This window comes from Parasteatoda tepidariorum, chromosome X2, assembly GCF_043381705.1.
Source record: "Parasteatoda tepidariorum isolate YZ-2023 chromosome X2, CAS_Ptep_4.0, whole genome shotgun sequence".
NCBI classification, from domain to species: domain Eukaryota; kingdom Metazoa; phylum Arthropoda; class Arachnida; order Araneae; family Theridiidae; genus Parasteatoda; species Parasteatoda tepidariorum.
The window spans coordinates 55,790,246-55,802,917 of NC_092215.1; the positions used below are offsets into that span (position 1 = coordinate 55,790,246).

At 30.7% G+C, this 12,672-nt stretch overlaps 1 protein-coding gene across 1 annotated transcript in view; it reads right to left on the minus strand.

Moving 5' to 3' along the window:
- The window catches only part of LOC107453377 (vacuolar protein sorting 26), a 29,177-nt gene extending 21,891 nt beyond the window's left edge, over nt 1-7,286 (minus strand). The window contains exons 1-3 of the mRNA XM_043041341.2: nt 7,010-7,286; nt 3,398-3,541; nt 2,413-2,488 (exon numbers count right to left, since the gene is read on the minus strand). Of these exons, the coding sequence (XP_042897275.1) occupies nt 2,413-2,488; nt 3,398-3,541; nt 7,010-7,012 (223 nt within the window). The 5' untranslated portion in view covers nt 7,013-7,286. The remainder of the gene's footprint in view (nt 1-2,412; nt 2,489-3,397; nt 3,542-7,009) is intronic.
- Nucleotides 7,287-12,672: the final 5,386 nt, after the last annotated feature.

Genomic DNA, 12,672 nt, shown 5'->3' on the forward strand with positions numbered 1-12,672 from the left:
TGAAAATATTAATCCGCCATTTTGAACTAGAACAATTCAAGCAGGAAGGGGAAATTCATGTCATTCTGGAACAAAGCTTAAAATGATCTAAATCTAAGAAGCAAAAAATAAATAAACATTATTTTTAAGGGGAATAATGTTTTAGTATTAGAATATCTAATCAATAAAATATGAAATATTAGAAAAAAAATATTATTGCTTAAAATATAGAAAACTAAAAAAAATTGACATATGAAAATAATAATCCGCCATTTTTAACTAGAATGATTCAAGCAAGAAAGGGAAATTCCCGTCATTCATTAAGGTGGGTAGGTGGAGGAGAAAAATTCATTTCCTCCTTATTTGTGAAAGAAAATAAGTGTAAAGAGGAGATCATTTAAGTTGAGGGTGGGGAAGTAACAAATTATTGTTTTCTCTCCAATCATTGGCTATCAATCAAGCATAAAGGCGGGACACGCTGATCGGGTTCTCTTTATTTTTTCTTTTATGACTGAAAGAAAGAATGTTACCCCCTTCCCCCCCGCCTCCTAAATATTGCATGGTATGGAGAAGAACGAATGTTTTGTTTCTCAAGGACGTGTAATCTTTTAGACCTATTCAAATTTTCCATTCTGACTCCCCCCCCACCTTAACGCTTGCCCCGTTTACCCTTTTCCACAGTATTTCTTCTTTCAATAAAAAGGTTCCAGGAAATGCCTCTTTTACTAGCCACCTGCATGGGAAAGGAGGGAGAGTGTGGACTCAGTTGCGGTCTTTTGAAAACTAATCTCCCTCTTTTTCCTACATTCCAAGGGAGGAGCGTCACTAACGGCCACTCAATGGTCTTGGTAGATCTTCACTTCCCCTTTCTGGTGATTTATGGGTTCGATGCATAAATCAGAGGTTCAGTGCAAGCTAGAAAAAGAGAAAATGTGTCAAAAGATNTTTTTTTTTTTTTTTTAGGAAAGGGGAAGATGGAGAGATGTTTGTTTATTTTGATTGTTAAAAAGTGTCCGGGAAATCGACCCTTCCGGGAAAGGGACGTTACACTGTAGTTGCGAAATCAGTAGCAATCATTTATAACATCCATTTATAAAGGAAATTATTAGAGTAGAAAATAATATATTGTCCGCTATATGCCATAAATTTAAGAAAACAGTAGGTTTTTGACGGTTTTTACCGGTAAAAACACGGTTTTTACCACTGTCATGTCAAAAACCAGTTTTTGACAGCAAAAACCCAACCCTGGTAAATATGACACAAAAACATAAAACAAACATATATTTATAAATCAGACACATTTCAAATTTAACCTAACTTTATTGAGCTAACAGTTTTAATTAAACTACTTACTAATAAAGAATATCACATCTTTATAGTGACTAATTCAAGAACCGCGATATTGGATTTTAAAAACACGAAAATACAAATTGCAATATTGAATTTTCAAATAATGTGGATACGAATAGCAAGTTTTAGTTTTTAAATCGCATATAAATATGAAAATCTATGTTTATTACAACCGCCTGATAACGAATTACAATATTGGATTTCAAAAATGCGTGAATACAAATAGAGACATTGGATTTTAAACTAGCGGAAATACGAACCGTGATATTGAAGTTTACATACGCTTAAATACCAATAGTGATATTAGATTTTAAAATTGCATCAATGGGAATTGCGAGCACGATTTTTAAATCACCTGAAAACGAATCGCAACACGTAACTTTTAAATCAGTTAAATATGAAAATCGACGATTGATAATAAAATCGCCTGAATAAGAATCGCGATTCTGGCAGAATCCGGTGCAGCTCACAATATTTGAAATTCCTGAAATCAGCATATTAAAAGAACTCAAATATCGGCGGTCAAACAAAACTGCTTAAAAATCTTTTCTGCTCTATGGCGGAAGTCGTGGTTGTCAAGGCAACGAACCTGCAGAGGCTCCACCCTTTTTCTCTTGAACATCATCTTCTCGGGAGGCTACTACAGGGGGGGGGGGGAAAGAGGACCAAAGAGAGAAATTGTGATGTGAACAACTGATAAGGGTGAAGAGCATCATGTCATTCTCTGAAAGGTAGGAAAGTCATTATCTCCCCCTTATGTGCGTTTGTGAGTTCAACACAGAAATGCGGGCAATAGGGCGGTTTTAGAGAGTTTCCGATACTTTTCAAGATCATTTTGAATTTTTCAAGGATTTAGCATTATTTAAGTACTTCTTGGGGCACTTGAAAATCAAAATGAAATTCAAGTACTTTTCAAGGCTGCGGGAACCTTGAAATATACATATATTCTATTAAATAAAACTTAGCATTCTATTTAGAATATTAAGGACAGAAAGATTATTTTTAAACAGTGCTTGAACCCCATAATTTCATTTCCAATGGTTTATTAGCCATTTTAAAATAGAGATTTAATATTGTACATACCGATTTGACCAAGAAATTCAACCTTAATCCCTTGATGCTCCAATTTAACACCTGGCTTCTTTAAAGTGACATTAATCTGAAAATTTAATAATAAAAAATAGAAGCAAAACAATATTATTTAAAAAAATTTTAAGAATAAAAAGAGAAAAAATTAGACATTTTAAAATGCTTATATTTTAATAACAGTGGTACTTCATTATGGAATCTGAAGAAATCACATGCTTTGTCGGCAATCATCAAAATCTGCATTAAACAATATAGATAGATTTTAATTGAGTTAACGCGCCATAAATTTCAGTTGATTTTTTTAAAAATGGCACTTTAAAATATAAGAACAAAATATCTTAGCAATGAGGCATAAATAGTGTTTAATTCAATAAAAGAAAGTTATAACTTGAAATATGAAAAAAATCACTTCTAAACAAAAAAAATACAATACTTATCCATGGTAAATTTTGGGAAAAAGAGATCGGACACTTAAATTTTAAAATTAACATTTGGTTACTCAGTATTTTCCTCATAGAAAAAAAAAGGGTGAGAATTTCTCACCCTTTCTCAAAAACAGGGTGAGATTTCTAAAAACTAAAAAAACATAAAAACTCTTGACAAAAAAAATCATTTCTTTAATTATAATACATTTTTAACGTCTTCTATTTTTTAAAGCATAGTTTAAGATTTGTATTAGAATATAAATTTTAATTACATGTAAGAAGGTTTAGGCTCAAAATATATTTAATTGCAGAGAATATGTGAACAGTCAGAAACAAACTTAACAAAAAAATTGTTTGACTGCTACAATTTTGCGATGCAAAAATTAAGCTAATAGTCCAGGTTACTAATCTCACTGGTCTGCGATAAAACACTGAAATATTATAACAGTCCTTCACATTAAAACACTGAATAAGATTAAAATGCCAAAAAATTTTCAAGTACTAAAAGAAGATCTTATTAAATTAATGGTATTATTTGACTATATTCTACTCACTTTCCCTGAAACTGATTCTCCATCATAATAAACATAATGTCGTTCTTTTTTACCATCTTCTGTTTTAATTTCAGCCATTTTTCTAGACTCGGATCCATCTAGAACTATGTCAATATCCGCAGTTTGCCCAAAACCAAGGAAACTCTATAAAAATATAAAAGGGGAAATTTTAAAATCTAACTTCTACCAACAAAAATAATTATCAGAAATTTAACTTTACTTAATTTTTCCACGGAATACATTGAAGGAAAAGGACTGTATAAAACAACTAACACCTTTTCTCCCAAATAGCAAAAGTTTTAGCACAAATACAAGAACATTTTTAAGGTTAAATACTTCACTTGTCTCAAAGTAATGCAACTGCCCACCATAATTTAATTTTACTCCTTTTTCTCTCTCAAAAGTTGAATTATAGAAAGGTTACCAAGTTATAGCTTAAAGTTATTACATTTTTATCAATTTTAACAGCATAACTAAAGCATATTTAAATAATTTATATTATCTTGTAATTAATAATTAATGTATTTGTAACACAAAAGATAAAATTGATTAAGTACTTTTCAGCCATCTTAATATCAATTAAATTAAAAATAAGATGCGCTTAGTAGCATAAAATCAAATAGCCTCTTTCTGGAAAAGTTAATCCACTAAATAAAGCTTTAAATCAGTTCAACAGAAAATAATCTGTAGCCTCACATTACTTACAATCCAATTAGAGATGAGAAATTGAATGTGTTAAAGAGTTTTATGTATTAAAATCTTGCAAATCTCTAAAAACTGTAAATTTACTACAACTTTTTAGATGATGTTTCTGTTGTATCACAATTATTACAACATCAACACTGACAAAAATAACTGAACATGTCGTAGCTGCATCAATTTACCATTGAAAAGGTAGACCTGCCAACTTTCAGAAATTCAAAAATCGTGAAACTTCTTCAGACCTTGGCATAGTACAAAAAAGAAGCAATAATTATAAAAAAAAATAAATGTACACATAATTCAAATAAAATTTATGGGAGTAACCTTCTTTCATTAAAATTACAATATCATAAATTAATCTATTTTTAAAACAAATTGAGTGAACGATTTAGCATTTTTAAAAATTTAGGTAAAAGATTTTTTTGATTTACCTTCCCGATCAACAAATTCTTTCAAGTGTATTTTGACTAAGAAGAGAAGTAAGTCTGGATTTTTTACAGACTAAATATTCCTTCTTAAGTCTTATCACTTTGAGGAATGGTTAAATATTTCTAGCTTTAACTTGGCTGACATACTGAATAACTTTTCCAGCTTGACTTTGATCTGAATTGCCTGCAATATAAAGCAAAAAACAGCTTCCGGAATGAGGGGCGGATTAAGCGTACGTGGGGCCCTAGACCATTAAAATTTTTGGGGCCCTTAGACTAAAATTTTTCTCGTATATTTTTTATTTCTTCAAATATAAAAGTATTTATACATCTTTTCATTTAAGAAAGAAAAATTTAAAATTAAAATAAATAATAATAAATTAAATTTTACTTTATTTTATTAAATTAGAACTAAAAAATAATCATAACATTTCGAAAAATCATTGTTTTTCTTAATTTTTCTCAATTTATATTCAAAAGATCCATTTTTAAGGGGGCCTTTAATCATTGGGGGCTCAGGCCGGCCTAATGGGTAATCCGGCCCTGCCTGGAATATCAAGAAACAAGGTCTGCCATCCTTTTCATAAAGTTTTGCAAAAAAAAAAAAAATTGGTGTGCAAAGGAGAAACAATTGAAACATTACTCAAATCAGTTATTTTTAGCATGAATTAAGTTTTGTACCTTGTAAATGATTATTTAAAAGCAGTATTATACATATTTTTTATTGATTTTACAGACTTATCAAAGCATTAAAAAAAGGTTTTAAAAAAGAATTTATGATAAACTAAATACACTTGGAACACCAAAATAGACGACCAAGAGAAAATGAGTCACTACATTTTTTGAGGACCGTATATGTGTAAGGTATGCACAGGTTCTCCAGTTCATGCACTTATTATGAAAAAAGTGAGAAAATATTTTACAGTCCAGCGGTCCTGAGATTGGATAAAGAAGCCTAAGAGTCTGCAGGTCAGAAAAGGTGAGATTAAATATTTACCTCCTGAATGCTTATCTCAGCTTTTTTTAATTTTAGTGCTATTTCATTTACTGCTTTCAAATTGTAACAGAGGTAGTAACATTTTGTTAACATAGGTAGTAAGAAACAATAATTAAAAGGTTTTCTGGTTAAGCAAATTTAAGGATTAATTTACCAAATTAATAGTACAGTAGAGAACCGACTATCCGGAACGATCGGGACCATCGCTATTCCGGATAACTGATTATTCCCGTTTTCTGATTCACTACAAAACGGCTTTTTTTTTAACTGCTTACAAAACCAAACTTAAAAAATATTTTTTAGAAATAGTTTTAAAAAGAAGAAAAAAACGATCACGCATAATACATAAGTTTAAAAAGATAAAAAGGAAAGAAAAAAAAATAATGAAATTAAAAATATATACAGAAATATATACTTTCTTCTTTTTTAGAAATGGGGGGGGGGGGAAATTTCATTTTTTTGGTCATGCTATTTCCTTCTCCTTCTCACCCAATTTCCTAATTTTTTATCTATTATCGTTTTTTTACTCAAGTCATAAGAGCTTTCTAATTTTCTATAACCATCTATAAAATAGTTACAATTTCCTATGGGTCATGGTTGGCAAAATGTGTAACAAATTCAGTAAGAACGAAAGTTATTAATTTCGATTTTTAAATTTGATATTTAAATTATGAATGTTGTTTCTATAATTATTTTACATATAATTTCATGCAGGTTTTAGCTGACAGAAATTTAATCTAGTGCGAAGGTAATTATTTTTTTAAAAAATAAAAAAGCCTTAAAAGTAGGGTAAGTTTTAGATTTTACTGAACCTATACATTTTCAAATAAATACTTTGTTTACTTATGCACAAAATACAAAAAAAAGGAAGAAATAAACTTTAAGTTAACAAAATTGAAAGAAAACAGGGCTTGTTATCAAATTATCAAGATGTCAAATAAATTGGGCATAATTTCTCTTTTAAGAATAATAATGCCCCAGTTCACAGCAAAGATAGGATGCTGGTTCATTGAGAACCGCAGCACTAATTCTTTGCTGTAAAATTACCATTAAAAAGTTAAATAAAAACTAAATAGTATGGTCAGTAAAGGATAATAAAGTTAATAATTAAACATATACTCCAATTCTCTTAGGATACACATCAGAAATACTAGCAATACCGTTACCATAAGTAACATTTTCATACAGTTTATATCACTAGATTTTTTTGCTGAAAGTTTCATATTTTTCGTACCGTGGTACAAAAAGCAAAATAAAGCAATCAGTAAGTAATTCAAGCAACAATTTGAACAAATAATTGAGCTAATTTAAACGGAAAAACATAGTTTCACCTAAAGATTATTCCATACACAAAAATACTAAGTTAACAGATTGTTCGCTCAATATAGAGGAAAGCTGCCTTCACATTGAACTTATGATTCAGAAAGTAAATTCAGGGAAGGGTATAATAAACATTATGTCACATATTAATAGACATTTCCTTACCATTTTTATTTACTTTAGTAATACTTTTTTTGAAAGTAGGCGTATCAACGTTACTAATACAAATTTATTTTCCACTTAAAATGAAGACATCGCATATTATATTCATTGATCATATAGCACATCAACAACGTACAATTTAGGAATAAATAATAACAATTATTTCATATCTCGGCACATTTCAGTGTATCGATGGTTTTAGTTGTGGTTTAGTTTAGGATGGATGATTAGTGACGGGTAAACAAGAGTCATGGTTATGGATGGTTGACGGTATAGAGATAAGCACAGATGGCGATAGCAGCAAAAGAAAAATAAGATGATTGACTTAGGGTGCATTCCCACTGCAAAAAGTTGCCACACCTCCGATCTCTGGCAAGGAAAGAAAACCCTGAATGGTGAGTTTTTTGCTGAAAAATATACTTCTCCTCATATTTTCTCGACTGCATCAATTTAATCGGACAATTCTCACAACAAGCGTGAACCACATGCTGGAAGAATGGGAATTGTTCTCCCCATTTCCCCATAATTCAAATTTGACATAATGTAGGTACTTTATTTGCGTCGGACTAGAGCTGTGCAATGGGCTATTGGGACTGTCTGGGAAACATCTCTGAAGATTATCCAAACTCCGAAGACATTCCATCGCAATTTTGATCCTCTGCAGAAGGGATAGCTTCCCTGCTTTGGAAGCCCGATGACCTGAGCGCGAAGTTGAATATCAATTTTCGATATAAAGTAATACTACTTTGCAGTAAATACTTCCTTTTTTGGTCATAGGGTGCTTTTTCTATTTAAAGCCACTAACATTTTGGAATTCATCGTCTCATGGAATGTGAAAGCTCTATGTCTCAACTTTAATTGGCTATGGGAAATTACTTTTTAAACAGGTATCGAGTGAGGCAATAGAATCATGAGTGAATACAACAGCTTTTACAAGATTCCACTTATTACAGGAAATAGTTTTCACTGTGTGTGACATTTTTAATCCAATACTTAATTATACTGTCTTTATTATGTTCATCAAAAATTGGTTTCAATCAATACTCGACCATTTTCTAGCATCTCTTTTAGTGTGTTGGCATTTTAAAATAAGGAACTGTTTTAAAAATTGTTTTCATTGTCATCCAGCTAAACGTTTTGCACTCTAGCTTGTCGGAGAGAAATGGGAATTTCAATTGCAAGATTGAACCCACGAAGGCGAATAAAAAACATGCAGTGAAACAATTTAATTAAACATTAAAAATAATTAGTTAATCATAAAAGTTAGTTAAGTTAATTACATGCCATATATTAATTTATTCAATCTAAATATGGTAATTGAATATATATATATAGTCGGCAAAAATAATCAAGCGCAATCCAAACTTTATTCGCGGTACACTTTTGACCCAGGACCCCCACTGACATCATGCACTCTTTTTTATTCTAGTTTACTGACTCCAATGAAACGACTTTTAATTACTATTGATTCCTTTTCAGTCATATGGCAACAATTTCATATAGCAACAATTCTGCCGCACAATCGCTGGATAAATAAGGGTCCCGTCAAGAACTAACATGAAATGCGACAGTGAAAGAAAGCGGTTACTAAAATATGAATTAATTTCTAAAAAAACCTTTAACTGGCATTATTAACCCTCCAAGTGTAAACCTTAATTAAGATTATTTTTCTCTAGATCTTCAATAATATGTGTAAAATTTTACAGAAATTTTCTGCTGCTCATTATTTTCCCATTCAGTAACATGGAGAAACTGATATTTTGATGCAGGAAAGCCTGTATCTGTAAGTTCGGAAAAATTCCTTTGTAACGCTTAAAAGATTAATGTGGCATTTGATGACAAAAATTTGTGAACTTCATGTTTTAGTAAATTTTTGTTTTCTTAGAAAATTTATTGAACACAAAGAAGTAAGAGAGAGAAAGGGGGAGGGGAAGAAATTCGCTTGCAATGCTCAATCAGTTCTTGTTTTGTTCACCTTCTTTACGCGAAATAATATTTATTTTATTGTAGTCATCAGTTTTTGCATAGATGAGTCCGGGTTTATTACTTGCATAGAGACTTTTTTGTAATAAAAATTTTCTTGAAAGGAACTCGAAAAAAAGTTAGAGATTTACTTTAATTACTGTTCATAATATGGATTGGAAATATGTTTGTGGAGCTGAAAAACAAAAAGCAAAGTAGTGGAGAAGGAAAAAACTGCCGAAAATAGAGCATTATTTTAAAAAAATGCAACGAAGTTAATGTATTTTAGTAGTAAATTATTGAAATGACTCTCAGTATTGGATAAACCGTGTCTTTATATTCAGGTAAGAAATTCACAATGAATTATATCCCGTTATAGACAAATCACTATTTTAATAGGTTAATATTGTTGTTGCAACAATATATATTAATAAAAGTAACGATATAATGTCAAAAAAATAAAATTAAGCAAATTATGTTTGAGTTACAATATTGGTCTGAGGTATCGAAAATCCTAGTGGTAGCTGTGAAATTTTAAAGTAAAAGAAGATTTACATTTCTCGGTGAAAAGGAAATATTTGGTGATCAGTAGAATTTTTAAATAAATTACTCTAGCATTATGATCTATAGTGTAGAAGGTAACGAAATCTCACTCTTTTGATGACGTGATTGAAAATTTTACTCATGTTAAGAGACGAACTTTTTATTTATTGAATAATTTTTCTTCGTGAAATTTACTATTGCATTTACTTATACAACACGCATGCTTATTTTAAATTTTAGCTCTATTTTTTTCTAGAAATTCTAATTTTTTATTCCTTTATGTATGTTGAATTTTCAAGTTTATATCGTATTTTAAATTTATTTATAATGCATTGATCAAATTAATTAATGGTTGGTTACCAACTAAACATTATCATTATAAGATCGAGATAACCTGATTGGTAACGCGTTGGGCCCATGTCCAAGAGGTCGGGAGTTCTATCTCCATTTGTCGAAGATTCCCCGTGACTGGTGACTGGTGCGCGTCAAATCTGTTGGATCACAAAGTCCTCCAAATTTCCATAACAAATCAGTACCTCTGGGGGTATACTGAATAGGAAATTGATCGTTCTCTGGTTCAGGACAAAATTGCGATGTGTGGATGAATGAATGAATGGATGTATGAATGTTGCTACCCTTTAAAAGGGGCTGTGATGTGATAGTGCGGCTGTAGTCGCATTCTTAGCCATAGATGGCGCCACTGAAAAACAAGAAAATAACCATCTGTCCTAAATTAGCTTGGTTTCACCAAGCAAGCTTGCAGGTACTGACAAGTGGCATTAGAAACAGCAACATTATCATTATTAACTTAAGGCTTTCTTAATTTTGAAAAGATACAAAAATTTTTATGAAAAATGTGGCCCTACTTTACACATAAATTTCTGGCCCGGTGACACCCAATTTAGCCCTATACATGCAGAGACTATGCGAGTAGTTCCTCTGTTTGCATCAGCAAGCGTGTGTTGCCTCAGTGCATCCTAATTCAAATGCATTAGTTTTCGCTAAATTTTTGAAGTATTTCAGTAAAATATTATTTAGTCACGTTTGTGATTAGTTTTATTTATTTGAGTTTATGCAAGTTACCTGAAAACTAAGCTTGAATTGCATGCGTTTCCAAATTCAATAAACTAATAAGTTAAGAAGAAAAGAATTTGAAATAAGTGTTGAAATCAGAAGAATCCAAATGTAATTAGCCACAACTACGAATACTTTCTTTAAATGAAGTGACTACAAACTACTTTGGAATTTAGTAATTACTTCATTACTTTGAGGAGATGATCTTTTCTAGAGAACTTAATTTACACCTATGTTCAAAATGGTTTTGAATAAGAAATTGGCTTACGTTAAACATAAAGGAATAATTAAGAATTATTTATTTATGTTTACACGAGTTAGTTTGTTATTCCAAAGCATTTTTTTCCCGAATTTGATCATTTAACCAACAACTTTTTATGCCTTTTTCTGATAGCGAATATTTAAGTTAAGAAAGGCGAAACTATCAAATACTTGCAATTTTTTTATAGTTTAATGCCCTTTTATTTCCTCTAAGAAATTAAGTACATCAAAATTATGTTCCCTTCCTTAGAATTCACATCCAATGTTTCACGAATGTGTATTCGAATGTGAAAGTGAAGAAGTGAAGTGATTACTTATTTATATCATTATTAATTATCTATTTCACGCAATCGTTCCATTATCCATATTATGATTAATTATCCATTTTTCGTAATGAATAGTTTATATATTGGTTATACGTGATTTTAAATGCGTAATTTCTATTAACGCTCAGCTGCAACCATAGGGTCATTTTCATTGCATCCACTGATGAACCCGCGAAGATTTGTACCCATCAAATTCGAAACATTAGTTGCGTTAGAGCAGTGTTACTATTCTTAACTAATGTTAAAAGTAGTTGCCAGGAATCTCTACAAACTACTGTTTTTTTTTGTATCGCACTACCTTTCTTTTATTTAAAAAAGTAGCACACTACACTACAAACTACGAAAAAAGTACACTGCAGTAGTTTCACTACTCGTGGGGCGCTGCATATATATATATATATATATATATATATATATATATATATATAAAATATANTTCGATACATTTTTAAATACGGAATGTTCTAGTAACGGTATTTTTTAGTCCTAGTTTATAAACAAGTTTGATCGATAACAAGGGATAGAATTTCATTTTAAATTAAGGCGATAGAAGTGTGCGAAATAATTAGTTCTTGGAAGAAAGCTCTTTAAGGTAAATTAGTTGTACAAAACTTTGACAAAAAAGTAAGAAGGAAAGTTGACAAGATTCAATGTGAAAGGTGGCAGATCAAAAAAAAAAATATTGGCTGAAAATGCGTGTAAGATAATAGTAAAGAATGTTCCGTCGTTAATTACTGTCAAAGGATGAGTTTGTTAAGAAATATTAGTTTGTTCTTTTTTTTTTTATCAAAGTCTCAGATTTTTCAAGTTTGCATCGTTCAAACATGCTTTGATAAAAATATTCTAGCTTAGATATGCATGATTATGCTTCTTTAGTGTAATATGTGAGTGTTTGAAATAAAATTACTGAAAAATATCAAAATCGATTTTTGACTTAGTAAATACATCATGTATTAATATATATATATATGTAATACAAAAATAATAAATGCTTTTGTATTAATAAAAGAATTAAAAACCAGCATAACTTTTAATAAACCTTTTGATAACTTATTATGGTTTTGACTGCATTTCTTAGTATGAATACACCAATGATAACAGAGATGTAGCCCTGTTATTACCAGACGCCAGGATAATTCCTTAGCGGAGGAAACTTACGCATTTTGATCTCAGAAATTAAGCTTAGCGGAGACCAGCTGTTATTACAAGTCTGCAGCATAGTTGCTTGTTGAGGTAACCTTTGGAGGAAACTTACGCAGTTCTATCCCAGAAACTAAGCTTAGCGGAGACCGGCTGTGACTTCGGAAAAACCTCATCCCTTCCTGAAAGCGTTGCATTTTATCGTCGATGAATAATTGTTCTCACACCCCGAATGGTTTACGATGATCTACTTAGATGTTCGACCTTTCCACCCTCCTACTCAGAATTCAAAGAAAAATAAAGCTTTCTATGACATAAAAAAAAAGAAAGAGAAAAACATCATCAGATTCCTGTTCGACA